Here is a 27,816-nt window from a genome sequence, read left to right on the forward strand (position 1 = left end):
CAAGTTACCTCAATAGAGTTAATTGACAGACCAGTAATGTACCACTTAGAAGAATGTTCATTCTAAACACAGTTAAAAGCAGGGCGGAGGGCATCCCTCAGTCCCAACTGACTTTTCAATATCCAGGCCCGTGCTCGAGGCACTGATTGGCTCTAAACAAGAGGCTTCCAGTCTTGGCTCTAAACAAGAGGCTTCCAGTCAGCAGCTCGTTGTTAGCCAAGTCGAGCAAATCCAGTCAGCTCACACATAGTTGTGAGGGAAATAAAACCAACCAAACCAGTCCACGCTCAACCTTCAACCAAAACAAGAAGAACCCACCTTACAAAATCCAAAATGCAACAGCAGCAAAGTAATTTCACAGTGGAGAAACCTGACTAGTACTTCTGAGCCAAATGGTTAAAGTCGTTAGTGATATGCTTGTGCTGGTCTCTGTACTCTTTTTCCATGAAAATAGCACTTTGCTCAGTGATTTTTGTCCTAAACCATAAGAAAACATTAGACGAGTCTCAAGGAACAGTCTACAAAATGTAGGGGCAATGCATCTAAAAAAATGTCAATTATAAAATTAAGCAAAATATGAAAAGCTATCATGGCTTAGAGTAGTCTAAAGGGGACAACTCAATGTAATGTTATATCCTAGGTAGAATCTTGGAACAGAAAAAGCCCCCCACCCCAAAATAATACGAGGCAGAAAGTCTGATAAAAATATGGACTCAAGTTAAAATAATGTATCAATATTGTATCATTATATATCAAATGAATGTCAGATGTTATATCTTAACATTAGGGCAAATAGGTAGTGGGATAGTACTGTTTGTGTTGATTTTTCTGTGAATATAAAACTATGCTAAGAAGAAAAGTTCATTAAAAAAATATGAGAAAAATCCAAATTGAATTGGCAGGCAGTGATAAAAAGATAATTCCTAGTGTTTATGTATGCAAAGGAGTAATAGTGACATTTATCATGCAGAACAGTGTCCACTTCATAATAGTCATAAAGTAAACTTACTTCAATCATACAGTCATTATGCGAAATTTTTGTATTCTTGTTTTCTTTCCGATGTATCTTATTGTTGTTGCCAATCTTATTGTCTCTGACACACCTATCCCCATTACCGCAGTGACTGAATCAGTCCATCTCATCGAGTCTTCCTCTCCTTCACTGTCCTTCCACCCTCCCAAGCATGACATCCCTCTCCAAGGACTGATCCTGCCTTGCAACATGTCCAAAGTATGTCAGACAAAGCTTCAGAATCCTCGCCTCCAAGGAGCAGCCTTGCTTCACCCTCTCCAGGATAAACTTATTTGTTCTCTTAGCAGTCCTTGTTATAGTCAGTACTCTTCTCCAGCACCACAGCTCAAAGGCAATCAACTCTCCTTCTGTCATCCCTAGTCATTGCCCAGCTCTTTGATGCATAGCAAGTAATGGCAAAGACCATGGCTTCTATCAGGTACTCCTTAGTCTCCAGACTGACATAATTGCTCTTTAGTACTTTGGAGAGGTCTCTGACAGCAGACTTTCCCAATATAATTTGTCTTTTAATTTTCTGGCTGCTGGTACCAAGAGTGCTGATTGTCGGGGCAAGCAAACTGAAGCTGTCAACAATCTCAATCTCTTCACCATCTATCATGATGCTGCCAGTTGGCCCAGTGATGAGAATCTTTGTTTTCTTGATGTTGAGCTTCAATCCATATTGAAGGTTGCAGTTGACCTTCTATAGCAAGTGCTTCAGGTCCTCCTCAGTTTTAGCATGTAGGGTTCTGTTATCTGTATAACACAGATTGTTGATGAATCTCTACGTCCAATTCTGATGCCACACTTCTCCTCATAGAACCCAGCCTCCTGGATAATCTGTTCGTCATATAGATTGAAAAGATATGGAGATAGGACACATCGTTGATGCATATCTTAGAGACATAATGGCAAATTTAAAAACAACCTATCTTATTTTTCTATGTGTTAAATGAGATTATATTTTTGAAACGTTTATGGTACCTGATTAAAAGAAAAATGGGCCATCTCCTTCTGTGCAGTTTATGGCCTCTGCAAACCCTCTGTAAGGTCAGCTATAAGTCCATTCCGATTTGACAGTAAATAACAACAGAAACATAGTTCCTGGAAAAGTATGTGATAACAAAATATGTCCTTCTAGGAAGAACTTGTGATTTGAAAGCAAGTAAATCTTACTTGTTAACAAAAAGTCAACAGTTCAAATCCAACAGCTGCTACAGTAGGGAAAGATGGGTTATTGCTGTTAGATGCCATTATGTTGAGTAATTATAGCAACTTTATGAACAACAGACCTGAATTCTATCCTGTGGCATCCTCAGATTCTGATACACTTGAGCCCATTGCTGTAGTCACCACGTCAGTCTATCTCAATGGGAGTCTTCTCTTTCCTTTGAGGATTTAAAGCCTCAAAAATCTGATGGAAGGTCACTGAGCCTAGGCAGCAGTAGGTGAACATATTAGCTATAGGAAACAAAATACACAGGAGCTCTTGTGATCCAGTGGCAAGAAGGTGTATTGCAATCCTAAAGGCACGTGGTTTGAGGCCACTAGGTGCTCCATAGTCAGGATGAACAATTTCCTCCCATGGAATTAACTGTCTCTGAAATCCCACCAGAGGTTCAGCTATGGGTCAGTTTCAACTCTTCAGTACCCAACAACAACAACTAATTTTTTGTGGCCTTTTTTTTTGCTTTTTAAACAATAATTTAGGTCCTTGGGAGGGGTAAGCAGTTTGCTTTTGATTGCTAACTTAATTGTTGGGAGTTTATTTCATGGGTCTTCATCTTTAACAATTACGGCCAAGAAAACCGAGGGAGCAGTGCTGCCTTGTGCTACATGAATTTGTGTCATAGAAGTTGGAATGAACTTGGTGGCAAGGGTGCTTTTTGTTTTGTTTTAGAAATATAATAGAATCACAAGAATGTTGTGTTTTTTTTAATCTACCATGTCTTTTTACTCTTCCATTCTGTGACAGTTCCTCAGCCTTTTCTTGTCTTTCAAAACCTTCACTGTAGAAAGTCCTGAAGTTTGTATTTGATATTACCTTTTGATTTGGTTGAATTGAGAAGAATGCCAAATAGGCAGTGTCCCCTTCTCCCCTTCTTAGTGCATCCTAATAGTAGGTACATGATTGTCAATACGAGTGGTGTTACCCATCATCAGTTCACTCAGGTGCCTTTTGCTAGGATTTTCTGCTGCAAACTTGCTATATTTTCCCCTTGTGTTAATTACTTAGTATTTTGAGAAATACTTTAAACTGTGCTTCAACTTTGGCCCATCTATGTATTTGCCTGAATTATTTATTATTGTGAACTTCTAATGGTGATCCTCTCTGTGTTTATTTGAACTCATTCTATAAGAGTTCTCTTATTATATGTTGTTGTTGTTGTTGTTGTTATGTGCCGTCAAGTCGTTTGCGACTCATAGCGACCCTATGCACAACAGCCCTAAACCCTGCTCTATCATGCGCCAACCGCACCGCCTCTGACACACCCATCCCGATTACCCTAGTCACTGAATCAATCCATCTCATAGAGGGTCTTCCCCTCCTTCGCTGTCCTATTATATATAACTTATTTATTTCTTTTTCTTGACTGCAGCCTTTCTTTTTTCTCAGTTTATTTTTGATTTGCATGAATGGGTGCACATACTGATTCATTCATTAATACCTTTAGATTTATAACTAATTAGAGTTGATTAATGCAATTAGTTGCTTATCATATCAAACCCTTATTATATGCATTTTAATACCAATTTCAGTACAAGGGTTTTTTATTAAATGGCTACTTGAACTGTGCCAATTTCTCTTAGTTTGAATGGGAATGATGGATTAATCTTTTTTATAAGTCCAGTACTAAACTGAACCTGTAATACCAGTCCGGTGTTTGGTACCTGATGTATCTCAGTTTCTAAACTTTACTTTTTGAAAAAAACTTTACTTATTTTTTTATATATACAGTTACTTTTTAAAAAACTAAATCTTGAATCTTTGTTCACATGCTACTTTTCATTATAAGTAACTCAAGTTATGAGTTGGAGGAACCTAAAGAAATTGTGCATTTGGTGTGCTTAAATAATCAGACCTGTGAGAGCTGGAACTCAATGGGGCTGCCTCGTCAAGGGGTTTTCAAGTTTCTCACCTTTGACAGGCTGCAGTCCTACTAATTTTCTGTTGTTTTAGTGAAAAATATGTGAGCTTACCTTCTCTGACAGGTTTCTACCTTATACAGATTCCAGTTTTCGTAGGTTTTACTATATATAATTTCTAATAATTATAATTGGATAACTACTTTTGGTTTAAACCTGCCTTTAGCTCTTTATTTTTTCTTCTTAGGCTTGAAAAGGAATACACTACAATAAAAACTAAAGAAATGGAAGAGCAAGTTGAAATTAAAGTAAGCATCTCAGAACTTTTAAAAATGGTCAAGATAAACTAGTAATTGATTGAAGTCAGCTATTCAGTAATGGGATATTAAGTTGTTAATATATTGTTACTTATTTACATTACATTTAGTAATTACTAATTAGTTTGTATTATATTAGTTTATCATCCCACTAAATTATAATTAAAAAATGGCATTTAAAAATCAGAATGTGATTAAAGTGACTTTTATCCTAGTGTGTAAAAAAGAACAATTCATCTCTTTTTTTTTTTAGGTTTGTTGCTAAGTCATCAGGAGAAAATACTTTATTCATAAAAAAGAATTTAAAAAGTGGTGATAGGGAAGGTAATCTTAACAGTGTCTGTTGAGACAGAGCACTATAATCTGAGGCAGACCAAGAAGAGTAAACTGTTAAACTAGAACAAGTCGTGGTTGCCTTAGAAAAGCTTTGACAAGTTCCATTTGTCTTTTTTTCTTGCAGAAAAGCATGTAGATTTTCAACTTTAAGGACCAAAAATTTTCCTAAAATTCTATTTGTACCTAGTAAGGCTCAGGAATTTTTAAGTTAAGGATCTTTTGGCATGGTACCATTTGGAAGTGAGACTTAAGGAAAGTTACTTTTGCTTTTCTACTGCTATTGTAGGATGACGATGAGCAGGAGCATGGGCTGATCTACCTCTCTCTATCCCTTTCCCAAGAAACATGAAAACCAAATATGAAGTGTTTATTGAGCAAGTTCACTTTTTTCCTTCCTATTTTGTGTTCAAGTATTTATGATTTTTTACTTGAATCTAGTAGGACATCAGAAGACTATCTTATTTGTAATTCATAAGCAGTTTTAATTTAGCTGTGTTAGTAAATACCATTTTTTTAGCCTTTACAGTCTCTCTTATAATGGAATGAGTTCTGTTAATAGTGCTCTTTCTTGCTTTGGTCCTATTCAGAGGCCTTGCCCCTTTCTCATAAACCATACCCTCCTTTATCTAGGTATTTTTAATTCCCATTTCTGTCTCCTGTTCCTTTTTAATTGGAAATAGATACTTAAACATTTTTGAGAGACCCTTTGTGGATATTTCCCCCACCCCTCTCCCTTTTAAAAATTTTTGTCTCCCAACTGCTCCTCTATCATTTGCTTTTCTTTTAGGTACCATGAGTAAGGGTAATATTAAATCATACCCTATGCTTCAGCCTACTGAATGTAAAAAAATACGTCATCGCAATGAGTGGGGCAAGAGTGGGTTATCGCACACCAGGAATATGTGGAACTGCAAATCAAGACCCTGAGGATGGGGAAGCCACCCTGTTCATTTCACTATGCTGTATTATTAAAGGAAAACAATTCAGTTATATGAACAACCCTTCCTTTTGAATACGTTTCTTCTAAAATTAAGTCACATGAATCAGGAACACTAAATAGCATTTTCAAAAAGATCTTCAGCAGACTTTACCCTATGTTTGCAATTAAAAAAACACACAACCCAATACTTTGGGAGGAAAGTCATATTTGGTATACCTTACACAACTTTTAAATACTAGCTTATGTGTCTCAAATAGAAGACATACATTTGTAGAGAAGAATCTAAAAAGAAAGAGTTAAAAGTAGTGGAGCATATCAGGTAAATAAAGTATGTTTATTTCAGAGATAGTGTGTTCCTTTTTTCCTATAATTTTATTACCTCATAGTTCTCTCTTACTTTTGTACCATTTTATCTTTTTCTTCATCCTTTCTTGCCACCTCTGAAAGGTAGAAACAAAGAAGTGACTGCACTGGGTTGTTGCTTTTTCTTCTTTGTTTTATGCTATCAGAATTTTCACTTGAATCTGACAAGTTACCAAGTGATCAGATGGCCACTTTATTTACAAGTAATTAGCCATATATTAATTGGGTCTTGCTGTAAAATGAAAAGGGAACTAACTCTAGTGGAGAGAATTGCACTACAAACTCACTGGCAGTTTGAGTTCATCAGCTGTTTCACAGGAGAAAAATAGGCAGCTTTCTGTACAATTTACAGCCTCGGAAATATGCTGGAAGGTCAGCTATGAGTTGGTTCCAACTTGAGAGTTGAGTAAAATGGGAAATGTCACTTCCTTACATACTTACTGACAAAATTCATTATCCCTTTTATAGGCAGTTCTGTTAAACTATTACTTTCTTGTCTTGTTTCCACTCAAAAGTCTTTTGCATTCCCCTCATGAATAGTCCTGCACCATAACCCAGACGTCATGGCCATCAAATGGTTTGATGTTTTATTATGGAAGTAAAAAACATAAAAGTGTTTAGAATATTTAATATTTTTACTTTACAACTAAACTCTAAGATCTTTGAGGTAGTTAACATTTCATCCTAAGAATAAACATCTTTCACTGAATTGTCTGATTAAGATTGTGACTTTTACATATTATGTATCCCTTCTCTGAAAGTGTTATATAAAGATTTGATAATATGGCTTTATATGGAGAATCATAGTTTTTTGGGTAAAACGTTTTGTTAATAAAAATATCTTCTTCCAATCTATTGATCTTATACCTAAGGGTGAGCTTGTACTAGAATAGCCCACAAAATGAAAAATCTTCCCCTTCACTTTTAGGTAAACTGTAACCTAGTTTCCACATTTTTACTTGTGCTTTGAAACCTAGAGATTTGAGACTGTTAGGAATGCGTTAGCCAGATGTTGACTACTTCTCTATCTAAAAAATTATGAAATATTTTAGATACAATGAAATCAGAGGATAAGATGAAAGATGTGTAACGACTACTTGACATAAGAAACATGACAAACGCTACCTAAACCATTCAGAAATTCTTTTTAACAATCCGTGTAAAATGCTGAATTTGGGGCTCATATGTATTCAACAATAATATTAAGGACCATTTGAATACTTCCTTTTAAAATAATCTTATGAGAAAGTGCATACTTTCAGAGAGCTCTGGTGACCTAGTGGCAAGTAGCTGCACTGCAATCCCAGAGGCATGCAGTTCAAATCTACCAGATGCTCTGCTGGAGAAAAAGGGCAATCTCTTCCTGTATCAGTCAGATCTGATTTGACAGTACATACACAAGAAAATAAAAAAAAAAAGTGCATGCTTTCATTCTTCACTGAAGAAATTAAGCTTCAGAAAGCTCAAATAATATGCAATCAGTGAAAATAAAAGATCTTAATAGGGATTTGTATTATTTTAGGCCTATATATTTCCACCTAATGTACACTGCTCTCTGGTATAGACTTTGATGTGTTGGTGACATAAAGATTAGGTTGCCAGTTTTTCTGCCATAACAAACTTTTCATTTAAAAATAATAGTTATGTAATACTATCAAGTGTTGTGTCACTGTTTATTGCTGAGTCAAAACCAAATCATAGCTGACCCTCCAACAGGTTTTTAGAGACAGGAAATTGCATGGGAGACTCCCCAGCCTTCTTTAGAACATCTTGTGGAGTTGAACCTCATGCCTTTGGGATTGCAGCTCAGATTCTAATCACTGGGCTACATTCCTGAGTCACTTCTTACTCACAGCAAACCTTTCAGATAAAGTAGAATTCCTCTATCTACCTTCCAAGGCAATAAAGCTTTATGAAGAGAACTGACTCATTTTTCTCCTGTGGGATGACCAGTGGGCTCAAACTTCTGGCCTTTCAGCTAGCATTCTAATTCTTTAACTACTGTACCATGAGAGCTCTTTTATGAAGATATAATAGCACAACTTAGCCAATAATGCTTTCTTTTAACAGACACTGATAGTGCCTATTGAGATGTAAAGCACCAGTCTAAGAGCTTGAGATGGTGGTTATGAAACAAGTTCCTATCCATACAGAGCTTACATTCTGGTATTGTAGTCAAACTATAAACAGAGAAGTAAAATTATTTTAGATAATTAGTGTAAAGGACAAAAATGTTCCCTGGAAAGGAGTCTTAAATGGTAGTGCTTGGCTTGAAAAGTTAGAGAAGGCAAGCACATGACTTTTGTGATAAAAACCTGAATGAAATGAAGGGTCTTAGTATAAGGATATCTGAAAGAGGGACAGAACTTAGTAATGGGCCTAGTGAGGAGGACATTGTGGATGGGATAACTTAAGTGATCGAGATAGTAGTGAGAAGATGTAAGTGTGGCAGATAATGTATGGTGGTGTCAATCCTTGTGAAGACTTGCTTTTACTCTGGTGAAATGGGAAGCCATAAAAGTTTGTAGTGCAGGAAGACAAGATCTGATTTAAGTCTTCAGTGGTTCCTCTGACTGATAATGCTGCAAATAGATTGTAGGCTATGAGAGCAGAACCTGGAAGACTAACTAGAAGGGTAGTAAAACAGTCTAGGTGAGAGATAAAGATCACTTGGACTGGGGAGTGGAACAGTAGTTTAATTTTGAATATATAAGGTAAAGCTAACAGATTGCAGAGATGTGAAAAGGAAAAGAGGGAGGGTTCTTAGTTTAAGCAGTTAGAAAGAAATAAGGTCCCATGAGAATGAGAAGACTAACAAGACAAGGTCATTTAGGAGAGAATAGCAATACCTCAGCTTTGAATACTTTTATGATACCTAGAAGAGCTCCAAGTTGGATCTGGAGTTGAAGATAAGACTTGAGATACCAATTTGGCAGTTATTGGCAAGAAGATAGGATTAGAAGCATGGAAAACACATAAGAGGAAACAAATGAATTGAGGACATACTCAACCTGGCATTCAAAGGATAGGAAGACTAGAATAAAGAAACCAAGAAAGGCAGAAGAAAGCTGGGGGAAGTGTGGAGAAAGGGAAGTCAGGGGAAAAGGCTGTGAAGAAAGGCTTTACTGTCAAAATGACCATTTTTCTGTGAAAGGAGGACTTATTAATGACCATTGAATTTATCACTATGGAGTTAATCTGAAAAAAGCAGAGGTGGTAGAAACTAAATCTGGACTAGAATGGAAGAAGAGAGTAGAGGAAAATAAATGTAGATATTCAAAGAATGTGCTGTAAAAGAAGTGACATGAGAATAGCAGGTAGCAGTAGAGGATAATGATGATGAGTTTTTAACCCTTTATATTAAAGATAAGTAACCACATGCTTTTATGGCACTGATAAAATAGAAAAAAATGATAGGAAATAGAGATAATCAATGGAGGCAGAAGGGGTGTAGGATTTAGTGGATTGGTAGATACTTTAACTTAGGCTACCAGCATGGATAGACAATCCACAGTAACAAAAGAAGTAAATGGCCAAAAATGCAAATAAGATGTAGAATGTAGTGTGAGCTTATGGAGAGGAGTTTTGTTTTGATGGTTTTATTTTCCCAATGAAATAATAAGCAAGATTATCAATTTAGAGTCACAATGAGATGAGTTTGTGGTTTGAAGAAAGAGGAGCAAGTATAAAATGTGGGAAAATGAGGGAAGGAATGAACTAGGGAAATTGTTACCTCTTTTTTATTTGTTTTAATGAAAGTTTACAGACACTTTGGCTTTCCATTCATTCATTGTTGCCCTTTTCTCTCTGTCCACCCCTCCCCCTCAGTTTGCTTTTCTCTTTGAAAAGTAAAATTCTTTTATTGTTATACAGTCCCGTCCCCCCCCCACTCCACTATGCAGCCTTTTTTCTGGACTCCTGTCATGACAATAATACCTAATCACATATCCCTTTTAAACAGTTCTCTTCCTCATATGTTTCAATGCAGTATACATAATTTATCCCATCTTTCTCAGTCTCCCTCAACCCCAATGTCAGTCCTGTTTTACAACAATGGCACTATGCAGTATTTGTCCTTTTGTGACTGAGATATTTCACTCAGCATAATGTCCTCCAGGGTCACTCATTTTTGTAATATTTCATGAGTTCCTTGTTTTTCAATGCAGTGTAGTATTCCATTGTGTGAATATACCACAGCTTCTGTATCCATTTGTTTGTTGATGGGCACTTGGGTTGTTTCCAACTCTATTATTATGAACAAAGCTGTGATTAACATAGATGTGCATATATCTGCTTGGATGGCGGTTATGATTTCTTTAAGGTGTATTCCCAGTATTTGACCCAGAATTGCTGGGTCAAATGGTATTTCTATTTGCAACTTTTTGAGAAAGCACCATACGGCCTTCCATAGTGGTTGGACCATTTTCTTTTCCCACCAGCAGTGAATTAGGTTTCAGTTTCTCCACAACCTCACCAGCATTTGTTATTTGCTGTTCTTACTGGGGTGAGATGATGTCTCATAGTTATTTTGATTTGCATCTCTCTTAGATCTAAGGATTTTGAACATTTCTTCATGTGTGTGTTTGCCATATGAATTTCTTCTTTGGTGAAGTGTCTGTACTTATCCTGTGCCCTTTTTTCATTTGGGTGGTTTATCTTGTGCTTGAGTATTTTATAAATTCTAGATATAAGTTCCATATCTGACATGTCATTATCAAATATTTTTCCTACTCTGTGGCTTCCCTTTTTACCCTGTTGGAGACGTTTTGTGATGTGCATAGGGATTAGATTTTTAGAAGGTCCCATTCATCTATTTTATCCTCTCGTGCTTAAAGATTTTACAGTATGCTTGGAAGACTGTTTTATGTTGTGGATTAGGACTACTAAAGTTCTTCCAAGCTTTTCATTAATGAAGTTTATAGTCCTAGATCCATGATCTACTTAGATTTGGTTTTTGTGTATGAAGTGAGGTGTAGATCTTGCTTGAGTTTTCTGCAGATAGTTTTCCAATTTTGCCAAAACCATTTGTTAAAAAGGTGGGCATTTCCTTCAGCGCTGCCCTCTTGGTTCTCGCTGAAATGGTTACTTTTCTAGCGCTGCAGAGATGTGCGGCTGCCAATATTTCTAGAAGAGACTTGTCTTTCTGGAGCAGGGTAGCTGGTGAACTTGAAGTACCAACCTTTCAGTTAGCATCCCAACTTTCAACACTCTCCCACCAAGATATCTTCTATTATACTAGGTACAGATTTGTCCTGGAGAGGGTTAAACTGGGCTTCTACTTGGAGGCAAGGATTCTTAGGCTTCGTCTGACATACTTTGGTCATATTGTAATGAGAGACGGGTCATTAGAGCAGGACATCATTGCTTGGGAGTGTGGAGGGCAGGTACAGGAGGGGAAGGCCCTCTAGGAGATGGATTGATTCAGTGACTGGGGTAATTGGGATGAGCGTGTCGGAGACAATGAGATTGGCACAGGACAGAACAGAGTTTAGGGCTGTTCTACATAGGGTTGCTATGAGTCGCCAGCAACTTGACGGCACATAGGGTTGCTATGAGTCCCCAGCAACTTGACGGCACATAACACCAACAACCAACTGGAATTCACAGTTGTGAATTTTAATAAACATTGGTTGTATTTTTCTTCAGTCATGTTAAATAGCACGTTTGTGGGGGAGTTAACTCAGATTAGTAGTTTTCACTGAGTTTCAAAGGGACACGGGATTAAAGGGATGAATGCAAGGGAGGGATATTAATGAAAGAAATTAGACTTGGTAAGTATAGAGAATAATGCTTAGGGAGTTCATTGGTTCTAATGGAAGCTTGGATTCATTTCTCAGGTGGTGCTCCTGTGTGCATCCACTACATCTTGTTAATGGAGGTTTTTTATATTTTGCTTTGGTGATAAAGTCAACAGTTGTGTTGTGCTACTAACCACAAGATTTGAATCCACGAGTAGCCCCATGGGAAGATTATGGTCATTGTCCGCCCATTAAACTGTACAGACTTTGAAACCTTTTGTAAAGCGCTATGAGACAGAACCGATGGCTTTGAGTGAGTGAGTAATGCTGAATAGGTTTGAGACCAAAATGGTATAGAAAGTAAGACCTGGTGGTCTGCTTCTGAGAAACAACCTATAGATTATAAAAATCTGATCCAGAGCCAGTTGTGGGGATGGTGCAGAACTGGGCAGCAGTCGATTCTTTGTGCAAGGAGTTAGGGCCAACTTCAAACTAATGAGAACAAAACTTATAATATCGCCAGATTGTCCTAATGAGAATATTAGAACAGGATTACTTCATAAAGGGAATGATTGTAAAGTGAATTATTTGAAATTGAGATTCCCCTATTTTCAAATACATGGATTTTTTTTCTCCAAGTATCATGGTTACAGTTAACATCTGCATATAATATTTTTGGTGCCTAGTGTACACAGAAGCTCTGGTGTCATCGTCTCTAACATGGTGCTGTGTTGCACAGTTAACCATGAGCTCTGTAGCTCCAATGATTTGAATCTGCTTACAATTCTGTGGCAAAAAAGGGCAGTCTCCTGTTAAGATTGAATGCCTCAGAGATCTGTTGAGTCAGAATCAACTGGATTGCAGTGAGTTTGAATTTTATTGTACTGGGAAATCCCTGAGTGGTATGTATGTATGGTTAAGCACTTAGTTTTTTAACCAAAAATCTGGAGATTTTAATTCACCTATAAGTGCCTCAGAAGAAAGTCCTTTCTGGTTATCTGCTTCCTGAAGATTAGAGCCATTGGACACAGTAGAATACACTTCTACTCTGAAATATATGGTGTTCTTATTAGTCAAAATTGACTGTGGCAGCTCATCCGGTGGTTATTCTAATAGCCGGCAGTAAAAAGTTGACTCTCGAGTTGTAAGAATTCTAGCATTTTTAGGGCTTTTGACACATGTGAAGGAGGATTCCCAGAAAATCTTCACAAAACAAATTCTTCTTAGCACTAAGTTCACATTTCAGTCTCAGACTCAATTTCTTTTTTTTTTTTAATTTTTTTTTACCTTTTGATGGGTCAAAAACCTGTTTTTTGTAGTTTTGCAAATGTACAAGACATCCTTGTTTATATAATCATATCTGTTGATCTTTCTCTTTGTGATTTTGTTGTTAAAGTGTAGAAAACTCTTCGTTCTAGGAAATATGATTATAAAGAACATACTGAGAAGATAAGATTTCAACCAAATTATATTTAATCATTAGATTTATTATGTATCATCAATAACTGGTTCAAAACATCTTGGAGAATAAAAGTTCAACTTAAAAATTAAAGCATAGATTGAAGTATTCTCAATAAAATACAGACAATAACCTATATGAATAAGCACTGAAAAACTTTACATGTACACATTTCTAAAAGACGATTAAAAGGAAAATAAGATAAAAATAAATTCTCTGATGAAAAAAACTCAGTGTTGTATAAAGATATTTGTTTCCTCACAAACTACATATTACCAATTCTAGTTAAATCTAGTGCCTTGTAAGATTCAAGTGTAATTTAAAAAGAATTTTTATAAAGAGAAAAATTTTAAATATTTATACTTTCAAAATAACAGTTTCTATCAATAAATATATAATAGGTATAAGTGCTCTCATTTAATTCCAAATTCTTTGCAGGTATTATTATATTCTGGTTTCTTAGATGAAATGTTTTAACATATTAAATGACAATCATAAATAATACTTGTAGAGCAGGAATTTGCACCTAAATCTGCCTAATGTCAGTTATTATAGTATACTAGTACTTGTATTTTTGGGGCAAACGAAACAGTATATTACAGTGGGAGAAATTAGCATAAGGACAATCTCCTCCAAACACACACTGAAAACCTACCAGAGCATCGGCTGTGGGTCAGCTCTGACTCAGTGGTATACTTTTCCAAGCACAATGTCTTTCCCAAGGAATACCCTCTCCCAGTAGCATTCTCAAAGATGTATGATGAAGCTTCACCATCTTTGTATCCAAGGAACATTCCAGTTGCACTTTCTCCAAGACCTATGTTTGTTCTTTTGGCAGTTTTTGGAATATTCAACGTGCTGTGATACTAGTCCAGAGACAAATCCTTGAAACTTAAAAACCTACTGATAATAATCTGTTACATTTATCAGTTCATTTTGAAGTAGATATTATATATAAATGAGGAAGGGTAATTTATTTAAAGTGACATACTGAGCCATGGGTAGATGTTCAGGAAAAATCAATTTATATTTGTATTTATAGCATGATAAGTTTCAGAGAATTTAGTATAGCACTGAGAAGGAAATCCAGGTGAATGGTTTAATTTCTGAATTCTTTTTATAATAACATTAGCTTTATTTACTAGCTTGTCTGTTTGGAACTTGGCTTTCCAAATATTCTAGGCTAACCAGTATTTCCAGGTCATTTCAGTGAAACATGTTGATAGCATTTTGAGAATCATCATTATTTCTCTGATTTTCCTTGGTTTAACAGTCTTTAGCAGTTCTTTATGTAGTTTGCTGGCTGCACATAGTAGTAGAGGTAGCCAAGAAATGAGAAACATTTTCCCCACTCGAGCCATTGGGTGGGGTTTTTTTCCCCCTGAGATCACACATAAAGTAATAATCCATTTTAAACCATCTAAATACATTCTAGGGACTAGTCCAAGAAAATAGAATTTTACTAAGCATTTTGTGTTAAAAATAAGATTTATTTCGTCCTTAATGGTTATCTTAATTACATATACTAATTAATGGAGTCCTTAATTTCTCTGAAATGAGATTTTATCTGTTAGACTGTTGTCTTGACTGGAAAAATAATGGATTGAATTGGTGAGAGAATTTTGTAAAGAAGACATTTTCTCAGAAATTTAAAAGTAGGATTGTGGGGTGGGCTGGGAGAAAAGTGCAAGAGTGAATGAATGGAATTCCAGAATCTCTGTAGATGTTCATTGAAATGAAAAATAAATAAATTAATTAAAAAAAAAGTAGGATTGATTTTGTTAAAACCAACAGAGTCCTGACCACAAGAACTCACGTGACTAGTTTTTCTCGAAGTGTGGAAACCTTGAGTTCCCAAGGATCTTTTAAGGACATGGACAAAATCAGTATCATTTTCATAATAAAACCAAGTCAACCCAATTGTTGATTAAGTGATTCTGACTCATGCTGAGCCCCATGTATGTTAGAGTAAAGCTGTACTTCATAGAGTTTGCAAAGGTTTGTTTGGGTTTCAGGGTTTTTTGGCTTTTTTTTTTTTTAAATAAACAAATAACCAAAGTACTTATCCTCCACTGTGTTTCTTGGTGGAATTGAACTGCAAAACTTTTGGTTAGTAGCTCAGTGCTTAACTGTTGGCAGGGATTCAACAAAATATTTCATTTTTTTAGTCTTCTTCTATGGATGTTAATAGGAGAGCAAAGTGAAATGAAAGAATTAATTTAAAATGTCCTATAGAAAGAGGAAAGAAATAGTTCCAAAACTGTTCTAGTTCAGATTAGTCTAACATTTCCCCTCCCCTATATTCTTTTACTTAATACAATTAGTTTAAATAAACACTTGTTCATTTCCTTCAAGTCGAGCACGACTCACAGTGACCCTATGAACAAAAGGCCTGAAACCCCTCTACAACTGTTGACATTTATAACATTCATAGAATTTCCAGAGACATGTTGTTTAGGAAGTGGATGCCATAAATACTTAGAACCCTCCATAGGTAGCCATACCTGTATGGATTTATTGTCCTATTATTGTTTCCTCGGATACAAATAATATTTGCATATTTAGTTGTGATCTTGCTGTTTGCAGATATCAAAACTCTAAATATGCAGTTCACCTCATTGCCAAAGAGTTGGAATGGACTCATAACATACTCTTCCATTGGGTTTCCGACACTGTAGATCATACAGGGAGGAGATTGTCCATCGTTCATTTGTGGAGACACTTGTAATTTCAAACACCAGACGAGTGTAGTATTTGGGCTAGTGAACAACTCTATGGTCTAGGCCACTATAGCTTCCTTTTTATATGTTAGAAATATGAATTCTAGTCATATTTCTTAAGATAATTTCTTGTAATACAGCTTTAAAAAACCCAATTTCTTTTTAATTATAATGAAGTTTAAGATTCAATTCTGTAATAAATTACACATAATTTTTAAAAAAAGTAGCATTGTAGAGAATCTTGATTGATCTCTAACAAATTAGTGTAAAAAGGTAAAAGGAAGTTTTTAATTTTAGAAGGGGTGTATGAAGATAAGAAATTGTATTGGTGGTGGTTGTTAAATGCCGTCTAGTCGCAGGTGACTCACAGCGACCCTATGAAGGAGAGTCCTCGACGCTTGGGTGCCTTTCATCCCTCTCCAGGTTCATAGGGTTTCCGGAGGCAAGCTATTATGGAAGTGGATGCCATTCCTCCTTCCAAGCTTGTTTTAATCAGGGAGCTCCACCCCACTCTCTGTCCGTATTGGGAAGCCAACCATTAATGCATCTAACACATCAGTGTCACAGACTGTATTGGTACTGAAACAAAAAGGATATTTTATGTGGTATGATTTTTATTTGAAGCTGCTAACTATAAAGTCTTCAGTTCAAACTCACCAACTCCTTGGGAGAAAAACTAGGTATTTTTACTCTCATAATGACAGCCTCGGAGAACCTGTGAGGTCTGGCAGGGCCACTGTAGCAATAACAAATGTCTTTCCACACAATTTTTTAATAAATTAGTGTAGTATAACTGTGAATAGATAGGTTATATGGCTAATAAGCAAGTTAGAATCAATTTTAAAAGGGAAATTGATGTTAGAAAATACTGATTATGTTGAGGGAAAAGGGTGGGCAATATCCTCCGGTGTGATTAACTGCTTCTAAAAATCTGCCAGAGGTTAGCTATGGGTCGGTTCCGACTCTGTGGTACACAATAACAACTACAATGTATTTTATATAACTTATACTTTTTCTGATCTTAAAGGTTCAGGGTAAGAAAGCCAGGCAAAGGATACTATCATATTTGTCATTCCAACTGTGACTGAATTTTAACTAAGAATTTGACCAATGATAAAGTATGTCACCATTCCTTAAACTCTGGCATATGAAAGATTATATATTTTATTTAGATTAATTATAACTTGAAAATTTTTTTGTCCCTTTTCAGGAGTACTTGCAAACAAACTTTTTCTTTTTTTGCAGAGGTTACGTACAGAAAATAGACTTTTAAAACAACGGATTGAAACGTTAGAAAAAGTAAGTAAATAACTCCTTAGGCAAGTTTTTATCTATTGTATAACTTTTGTCCCCCCAATATATTTTAAGTAAAACCTCAAAAAATAAAGCCTATTTGTGATATTGACTGCTTAGCTTGTCTACTTACTGCTAAATTAACTTTATCATAAATAAAAAGTGTTTAGTGCTAGTCTTTTCTTGAATTTTCAGGCTTAAGTTTTAACTGAGTTAACAGAGTACCTTTTTTTTTTTTTTTTTTTAATTTTTGTGTGCATGTACCGTCAAATCAGATCTGACTGGTACAGGAGGAGATTGTCCCTCCTTTCTCGGCAGAGCATCTGGTGGTTTCGAACCGTAACAGAGTACTGTATTGATGTCATATATTTTCTTTCCAGAAACTCTCTTAACAAGTGTATTTTTCAGAATTAATCTAGTTAGGACTCTTTCCTGATAACCACATTTTAAAGATGAGTTTTATGTGTTGTGCTAACTCTATAGCCACATGTTAAATACAGTGGTGATTGATTTTAGAATCTAGTCAGATTGATTATTTATGCAAAAATTCATTATCTTGCTGATTTTCCACATAGGAGATTTGTGTTTAAACTTTTGGTTCTTAGGATTATTTTGGTATTCACCTGTTATCTCTTTCTGTTTCATATAGATTAAGTGAGCAAATGTGGAAATGTTGCATTGCTTTATTGTATTTTTCCATGTAATGTCTTTTATAATCATATTCCTGATACTACAGAAATTATTGAGTATGAGTTTTGCTTCTTAAGAGAAAACATCTGAAGTCATAAACTCTTACTCTTGGTATTTTTTGCTAAAGGTAAAGTGTATAGGTTTAAAAGTACTCCCCATGATATTGCTAAGTATTTTAAAGTCCATGAAAATGTACACATCAATCCTGAAGAAATAAGTACATAGTAATGAGGATTTTGTTATACTTGTCTTCTCTTTGGAAAGTATTTGTGAAATTATAATAAGTGGCACTGAACAAAAAAACAAGATGTTTATTCTATGCTTGTCTTTGTTATATAGTTTATATTAAGTCTAAAATAGTTTTCATAGAATTTCTCTTATGTTGTTAGTGTTATTTTAAGAATAATTATATTTTTATAGTGATACTACTAAGGTTGAGCTTAATGGTTTTTAAGTAACTGTAATTACAGTTTTTTCCCCTTTAGATATCTATTTAAAAGTAAAGTAAAATTTTTATTAGATAGTCTTTGGAGTGAGAATTTTGAAAGAAAGAAAATATTGTTAAATCATAAACCCTTCAGAATTCTGAACTTCAGGAATGTATTAAATTTATATTTTTATTTTACCTTTTTATTGGATCTGATGTTCTGGATGTATCTATTAGCCCTTTGAATTCTATAAATACTTAAGTATAGCAATTAAATATTATAAACAAAAAATATAATGTCTACAGTTATTGCTAGAATTAAGAGGAACTCATTAGCTTTTGTTGTCCATTTTTTTATCATATTTTTCTTGCTTTGCTACTTTGGAAAATGCTCTCACACAAATTCCTATCACACTTTATAAGCAAAGATGCTTACTCAAATTCCTTCTCCCTTTCATTTTCTTCCATTTCATGACAAATGGCTTGATGATATGATGACTATAAAAAGAAAAACTTTAAGGTATGCTTTAGTAAGAAGGTACTTATTTGCCCCAAGTAATGAAAAGCTACTGGAACTTGTGCTTTATTTCCTCTATAAGTGTGTTATTTTTTTTGCAGTCTCTACTTGTTTTGATAGATTTTTTTTTAAAGAGGAAAGATTAAGAACCTGTAAGCAAAAAATAATTTTATAATTTAGATGTCCATTTTAACTAGTAATGAAAAGTAGGTGGAATTTGGGTATGCTCTGTTTCTTCTTTATTCCTAATTTTATCACTTTTATTTTATTTCTTTCCCTTATATTTCTATCTGAATTTTTCCTTTTATAGGAAAGTGCTTCCTTGGCAGATAGATTGATACAGGTATAGTCTCACTTTTAGCATTTCCTCTAACTTTACTTTTAAGGAAAGTCCTGGACTTAAAAACTCCCATTTTGATGCATGCAAATTTACATGCATTTTTCTAGAAGTAATTTTTTTGGGGTTGGTAAATGTGGGTATACGTAATTCTTGATAGCACTATGCTGTCTTGGTTTATTAAAATAATTACCCTTTGCACGTTTCAAAGCTAACCTTATTTACAAGTAGTTGTTTCAAATGATAATCAGTGAATTCTGTGAAATTAACTGCTTTCATTGAAAAATTTAGTCCTGCATGTACAACTCAGTAATATTGCATGAATTGAATTTTTATTGGCTGAGAAGATTGTCAGATGAATTTTTCATCTAGTTTCCCAGAATTTGCAAAGCAGTAATGAGCTGCTAGCTAATAATTGCCTCAGCTATTCATTTCTTGGATGTGATTTTTAACATACCAAAGTAAATAACTAAACCTCCCAAAGGCAGTCTCTCTTGACTCTATCCTAAATTGCTTTATGCACACAAAAATTATGTCCTAAGGGACAAGTGACAAGAGCCCAGGAGGCTGAGGAAAACTACCTCATAAAACGGGAGTTGGCCACCATCAAACAGCAGAGTGATGAGGCCAGTGCTAAGCTGGAGCAAGCTGAAAATACCATCAGGAAGCTCCAGTGCCAACAACAATGGGTAAGGAGTCTGGTAGTGCTTTCTCATACTTTTCTCATTCTCCCTCCCTTTAACACATTTTTTAAAGCACAAACTCTGTGCTCTTGTTTTAAATAATTTTGTTTCTTACTTTGAATTATTAATTATTCAATTTAGTGTTCTGTAATACTTTAGGGTATTATTGTGGCCTAAAACTCCTTGTTCCTTTCGATTTTTTTTCTCTCCTTTCTCTCGATACTATTTTGTTAGAAATTGGTGGTATTTTCTTTGAGTTTTCAGCACAACTTTTTATCCCTAATCTATGAGAGCTAGCTAAAAGGTTGTCCTTTTGACTCCACTGAAGTGCATTGTAAGAAGAGTCTGGCTGTCTACTTCTTTATAGACCAGCTGCTGAAAACTCTATGGAGCACACTTTTATTCTGACATATACGATGGCCACGACTCTTCAGTCAATGGTATCAACAATCATAAACCTTAATCTACAAGCAGGTATGTAGACATATAGGCAAGACAAACAGATATAGACAGATTAAAAGAACACATCCTGTGACTATGCACAGGTTTGGCAGATGTTATTTCTATGTTCCTGTGCTATAAATTCATCCATATATATAGCAGAACCAGCACAGGGGAAAATCTAAGTAAACTTAATTTTAGCCAAACACCGTCCTGGGCCCTCAGCACCTTAGTTACACTGGCAGGAGGCATTAAGTTCAGCTGACATTGGTGAGTGGTGACTAGGGTTTTTAAGCTTATAACAGCCATCTAAGATGCAGCTATTGGTCTTTCCATGTCCGGAGCAAACGAGGGAAGTGAAGTAAAGATGTATATAAATAGCTAGTCCAAAGGAAGAATGAATTATTGTTGCTGTCTACTGTCGGGTCGTCTGCAACTCACAGCGACCCTGTGTTCAACAGCGCTGAACCCTGCTCTATTTTGAGTCAACCTCATTGTCTCTCTCACACCTACTCCCATTAGCCTCAGTCACTGAGTCAGTCCATCTCATTGAGGTTCTTCCTTTCTTGCACCATCATCTACCCTACCAAGCATGATGTCCCTCTCCAAGGACTGGTCAAGCTAACTTTGAGGAGAATGGGAATCCCAGAACACTTGATTGTGTTCAGGTGACACCTATACTTGGACCAGGAGGCTTTCATCAGAATAGAGCAAGGAAATACTGTGTGTTCAAAATCAGGAAGTGAGAGCTTCAGGGATTTGTCTTGTCTCCATACCTTTTCAATCTGTATGTAGAACAGATCATCTGGGAGGCTGGGCTGTATGAGGAGAATTGTGGCATCAGGATTGGAGGAAGATTCATCAACATCCTGGATTATGCAGAGAACACAAACTTGATTGCCAAAACTGAGGATACCTGAAAAGTTGTTTTCTTTTACCATATAAACTAGTCAAATATTTTATTATTTATTATAGAGTATATATTTATATCAAAAGCATAAAGATACTTTAATTATACCTGAAAAGTTTGCTGAAGAACGTCAAGAGCTGAAATCCTCAATATGGATTGAAGCTCAATATAGAGAAAACAAAAATTCTTTTTCACCACTGGGCCAATTGGCAGCACTATGATGGTTGGAGAAGAGACTGAGGTTGTTAACAGTTTCAGTTTGCTTAGCTCCACAATCAATACTCTTGGCATCAGCAGTCAGGAAATCACAAGACAAATTACACTTGGAATGTTTGCTGTCAAAGGCCTTTCCAAAGTGAAGAACCACAATTATGTCAGTCTAGAGACTAAAGTGCATCTGATCCAGCCCATAGTCTTTGAAGTTACCTGCTGGGCATCAGAGAACTGCACAGTCGATAAGGATGGCAGAGCCAGAATTTATGACTTTCATCTGTTATGCTGGAGAAACGTATTGAACATACTATACACAGCCAAGAGAACAAATCAGTCTGTCTTAGAGAGGATGAAACTGAATGTCTCCTTGGAAGCCAGGATTTTTAAGCTCTGTCTCACGTACTTTGGGCATGTAGCCAGGAGTGACCAGTCTTTGGAGAAAAAGATACTTGGTAGTGTAGAAGTGGATGACCCCACATAAGATCAATTGACACAGTAACTGAGGCAATGTGATTAGGTGTGTTGGTTTCAGTGATGCTGGCTCAGGACAGGGCAGGGTTCAGTGCTGTTGTACATAGGGTCATTCTGAGTTACAGCGACTTGATGGCACATAACAATAAAAATCATTTCACTAAGTTTAGCAGACTTGCTTTGTTATTCTCAAGTTCATATAGGAAAGTTACTTGATAGACTCTTACATAATATCTACCTGGAAAAGATGATTTTTCTTTTTAGTTGTAAACGTGACTTTCTATGTAGATGATCAGCATATCAAGAGACTTAATATTTAAGTAAAAAGAGATCAGCAGTCTTTTTCTTCTAGATCTATGCTGCCAATACTTGTATCTGGGATTTTAATCTGTATATACAAAGAATACTTAAGAATTTTATTTCTAAATGTTTCAGAAATGTAGCTATTATTTTGGATAATTCATCAAGAGTTAAAAAAGATTTAAGTAGACCTGTAAGAACCAAAAGCTAGAATAACAAAATTAATTAATAGAAAAAAAAGTGTAACGTTGGTTTTGGGTTCAAAATTTAAAGATAAACCTTAGTGTAATGCTTTGTGATCTTGACAGAAAGCAGAGAGTACCAGAGGAATGTCTATCTGTGCCTCGTTGACTATGCAAGGGCTTTTGACTGTGTGGATCACAACAAGCTGTGTCTGACTCTGAGAAGAATGGGAATCCCAGAACATTTGATTGTGCTAATGCGAAACCTATACTTGAATCAAGAGACGGTCGTCAGAACAGAACAAGGAGACACTACATGGTTTGAAATCGTGAAGGGTGTCTGCCAGGGATGTATTCTGTCTCAATACTTTTTCAGTATGTATGCAGAATAGATCATCTGGGAAACTGGGCTGTATGAGGAGGAATGTGGCATCAGGATTGGTAAAAGATTCATCAACCACCTGCATTATGCAGATGACAACAACTCTGCTTGCTGAAACTGAGGAGGACCTGAGGCACTTGCTGCAGAAGGTCAAGGACTGCAGCCTTCAATACAGATTGAAGCTCAACATCAAGAAAACAAAGATTCTCACCACTGGGCCAATTGGCAGAATCATTATGGATAGTGAAGAGATTGAGATTGTTAATAGTTTTAGTTTGCTTGGTTCTGTGATCAGCAACTATTGGTACTAGCAGCCAGGAAATCAAGAGATGAATTGCGTTGGGAAAATCAGCCGTCAGGGAACTCTCCAAAGTACTGAAGAGCAGTAATGTCAAGCTGGAAACTAAGGTGTACCCAATCTGGGCCATAGTCTTCACAATTGCATGCTATGGATCAGAAAGCTGAATAGTGACTACAGATGACAGAAAGAATTGATGCATTCAAGCTGTTTTGCTGGAGAAGAGTGTTGAATATACCATGGACTGCTAGGAGAACAAACAGATTTGTCCTGGAGAGAGTGAAACCAGGCTACTCCTTGGAGGCAAGGATTTTGAAGCTTTGTGTGACATACTTTGGGCATGTTGCAAGGGGGACTGGTCCTTGGAGAGGGACATCATGTTTGGGAGAGTGGAGGGACAGCCCAAGAGAGGAAGACTCTCAATGAGATGGATTGATTCAGTGATTGGAGTAATGGGAGTAGGTGTGTCAGAGACAGTGATGTTGGCACAGGACAGAGCAGGGTTTAGAGCTCTTGTACATAGGATCGCTGTGAGTCACAAGCAACTCAATGGCACATAACAACAATGCTTTTTCAAACAAAGATCTAAGAAATTTATTGAAAAATTCAGAAAATGAGTCATTATTTGTAACAACAGCAAAGGCTGTTGGGACAGCCATATCTGACTTTTACAACCTTCACAAAGGGGAATTTACCCTTTTCACAGCATCAATAACAAAACCAATTCCCATGAGGTCAGATATGGCCCCTACACTCTCGTTCTTCTTTCTGCTCTTCTCAACCTCTATCTTACTGCTCTGCTGGGTTTTAAATCTGATGTGATAACTGACAGACTACATAGAACCATATTGTTGTTGTTACTTGCCTTCAAGTTGAGCATGACTTACAGCAAACCTATGAACAGAAGGCCTGAAGCCCCTCTACAGCTATGGACATTTATCAAAATTATCAGACTTTCTGGAGGCCACCCCTGCTTCCAAACCTGTCATAGCACGTTATTGTTGTTAAATGCCATTGAGTCACCTGTGATGTGTAGCAACTCTGTGTACACCAGCTCTGAACCCTTCCCTGTCCTGAGCCATTCTCACTAATTCCGATACAACACCACCCATTTCCCCAGTTACTAGATCAATTCATCTCATCCAGGGCCTTCCTCTCCTGCCCTGTCCCTTGACCATTTCAAGCATAATGCCCTTCTCCAAGGATTGATTTCTCCTGGCCACATGCCCAAAGTAAGTGAGGCAGAGCTTCAAAATCCTACCCTCCAAGGAGAGACTTGGTTTCACCCTCTCCAAGACAGATCTGTTTGTTTCTTGGCAGTCCATAGTATTTTCAAGACTCTTCTCCAGCACCACAGCTTGAACGCATCTATTCTTTTCCTGTCATCCTTAGTCATTGTCCAACTCTCTGAAGCATAACAACTAATTGAGAAGACCATGGCCTGGATTAGGTACATCTTTGTATCTAGACTGACGTAGTTGCTCTCCAGCACTCTGGAGAGGTTCATGACAGCAGAACCATGTTAGGGAAGTAAAAAAGTTACAGTCCCAGTTAGTAGCAGAATACAGTCAGAACAGCTTCCAAATGTGCTCACAATCACCTCAGCTTTGGAGCTTTGAGGCTTTAGGGTAGTGTTAAAAAGTTCTTAGTCCTGTCAGTATTGGCTTCCTGTCTCTAATTGTGCAAGCACATTCTCAGTGCTACCAGTACTGGGTCTCCCCAGCAAAGTCCCATCATGTCAATTCCCATTTCGGTCATGGCTATTGCTCCCTTTTTTGTAGCTGGAGCAAGAAGGGCATCCTATATTTTCTTATTTTTTCTTTAATGATAGAGGGAAGATCAGTCTGTCTCTTGCTGCTAGTTTGCTTAATTCATTGTTGAGACAAGCCAATCCCCCTGTAGATTGTCGAGACTGGCCAGATTCCTAGTGTGATGGTAGATAGCTAATCCCCTGATGGATAGGCTAAAATGCACCATTTCTATTTTCACTCATCTGCATAACAAAGTCACTCATAAGCTAGGAAAAGTCATATTGAAAGGTAAACGCCACATTACCATACTGATTACTCAAACCAAAGCACTACCCAATGCAATCTTCTAGAATTATAATGATTCCATTGAATCATAAATAGCTTACAGAAAATTTGCAGTGCTGTATCAAGTTTTGGGACACTTTGGTGGCTTAGTGATATGGAGTTACATTACCAACCCAAAGGTACAAGGTTTTAATCCACAAGCTGCTCTGTAGAGGAAATAGGAACAGTCTCCTCCATGTGATTCACTGCCTCTGAAAACCCACTGGAGGGTCAGCTATGAGTAGGTTCTGATAGAGCGTACATAATAGCATCAACATACCTGTTTTTAATACCAGAACTCATATTGACTGGACTGTATATAAGAAAAACAGCTAACATCATGTTCTCTTATTGAGAGGCCATCATATGGAAAAGTGATTAGCCTTTTAAAATAAAGCTTCAGAAGCAGAATGTGTTTAACTTCTAAGGATACAGGAGCTTATTTTTTAGAATTTTTATAAATGAAGTACTTTCTTTACCAAGTCATGAACATGCTACAATTTGAAAATATTGAATGTGTGTTTCTTAATGTTTTCATATATATGTTCACATATATATAATGTTCATATTTAGATATAATGTTCATATGTATAATTTTTGTTTTCAATATGTCATAAATTCTTTAGAATCCTTCTAATAAAAATGTCAAATCTCTATTCTAGCATGTGTTATGGATATTAGCACAATAGAATCGTGTACTTCCTTCCCCTTTGCTATTTGTGGTATTTTAGAAGATAAAAAGGACTTCGGATTATATATGGAACTGAGTTTTCATACTCTGTCAATTGTGTAAGATTGAATAATCAAAAACTCAGTTATTCTTTCCTTCTTTTATTTTTAAGTAGAGGTAGATCATCTCAAGTCTTTATCTTCAAATACAGAGGCCATAGTAGGTGTACATTTTAAGAGCATTTTTCCCGAAGTTAATGGATATAAATATATATTAAGTGACATTTAATGTCGAAAAAATGAAACTTTTAAAATTCTCTTTACAGCAAATACATAATATCAGTGCTTTGGCTGTCTTAATTTAAAGGGATTTATCATAGTTTTTAAACTACTTAAATTGAATTTAAAATTTCTCTGACTTCCCTACATATGTTGTTGTTTTTGTTGTTATGTGCCATCGAGTCGTTTGCGACTCATAGCAACCCTATGTACAAGAGCCCTAAACGCCATTCTATCCTGTGCCAACCTCGCTGTCTCAAACACATTCATTTCCACCATTCTAGTCACATAATCGATCCATCTCGTTGAGGGTCTTCCTCTCCTGCACCGTCCCTCCACTCTCCCAAACATGTTGTCCTTCTCCAAGGACCAGTCCCTCCTTGCAACATGCCCAAAGTATGTCAGACGAAGCTTCAGAATCCTTGACTCCAGGGAACATTCTGGCTTCACCCTCTCCAGGACAAACCTGTTTGTTCTCCTAGCAGTCCATGGTATATTCAACACTCTTCTCCAGCACCACAGCTCAAAGGCATCAATTCTTTTTCTATCATCCCTATTCACTGTACAACTCTCCGATGCATAGCACGTAATTGCAAAGACTATAGCCTGGATCAGGTGCAACTTAGTCTCCAGCCTGATGTTGTTGCACTTCGTTACTCTTGAGAGGTCCCTCACAGCTGACTTTCCCAATGCAATTCGTCTCTTGATTTCCTCTGCTCTTACCAAGAGTGTTGACTGTGGAGCCAAGTAAACTAAAACTGTTAACTGTCTCAATCTCTTCACCATCCATACTGATGCTGCCAATTGGTCCAGTGGTGAGAATCTTTGTTTTCTTGATGTTGAGCTTCAGTCCATATGGTAGACTGCAGTCCTTGACATTCTGCAGCAAGCGCTTAAGGTCCTCCTCAGTTTCAGTGAGCAGGGTTGTGTCATCTGCATAACGCAGGTTGTTGAAGATTCTTCCACCAATCTTGATGCCACATTCCTCTTTGTACTGCCCAGCAGTTTGGATGATCTGTTCTGCATACAGATTGAAAAGGTATGGAGACAAAAGACATCCCTGACGGCCCCCTTTCTTGATTTTGAACCATCCAGTGTCTCCCTGCTATGTTCTGACAACTGCCTCTTGGTCCAAGTATAGGTTTCGCATTAGCACAATCAAATGTTCTGGGATTCCCATTCTTCTCAGAGTCACCCATAGCTTGTTGTGATCCACACAGTCAAATGTCTTTGCATAGTCAATGAAGCACAGATAGACATTCTTCTGGTATTCTCTGCCTTCGGCCAAGATCCATCTTACAGTAGCTATAATATCCCTGCTACCATGACCTCTTCTAAATGCAGCCTGCACATCTGGCAGTTCTCATAATAAAAACATAAAATTAGGAAATATTTTTATCCCACTTTGGTTCAATATATATAGCTCTTCCCTTTCCTCCTTTATCCAACTGTATATAGCAGTCAAGTTAGATAGCACAAGAAAAATACCTAATATGATCTTTTATCTTGGAATTCGCTGTAAGGTTATCCGATTTGGTTCAAAATTAGTAGACACTTTGTATACTTTGCAGTCCTATATATGTTATAAAATGTGCATAATGAGTAGAGTGATTCATTCAATAAGTATATAAGTGCATCTACACTGCTTTTAATTCTTTCAGCTTGAGAAATGCAGAG

General features: G+C 36.5%; 1 protein-coding gene across 1 annotated transcript in view; it reads left to right on the plus strand.

Moving 5' to 3' along the window:
- Positions 1–27,816, plus strand: part of EVI5 (ecotropic viral integration site 5) — a 369,934-nt gene that overhangs the window by 183,472 nt on the left and 158,646 nt on the right. The window contains exons 10-11 of the mRNA XM_006882417.1: positions 4,347–4,407; positions 17,218–17,271. Of these exons, the coding sequence (XP_006882479.1) occupies positions 4,347–4,407; positions 17,218–17,271 (115 nt within the window). The remainder of the gene's footprint in view (positions 1–4,346; positions 4,408–17,217; positions 17,272–27,816) is intronic.

The sequence above is a fragment of the Elephantulus edwardii genome, unplaced genomic scaffold (genome assembly GCF_000299155.1).
Source record: "Elephantulus edwardii isolate Elephantulus edwardi_28Jun2011 unplaced genomic scaffold, EleEdw1.0 scaffold00020, whole genome shotgun sequence".
Taxonomy (NCBI): Eukaryota; Metazoa; Chordata; class Mammalia; order Macroscelidea; family Macroscelididae; genus Elephantulus; species Elephantulus edwardii.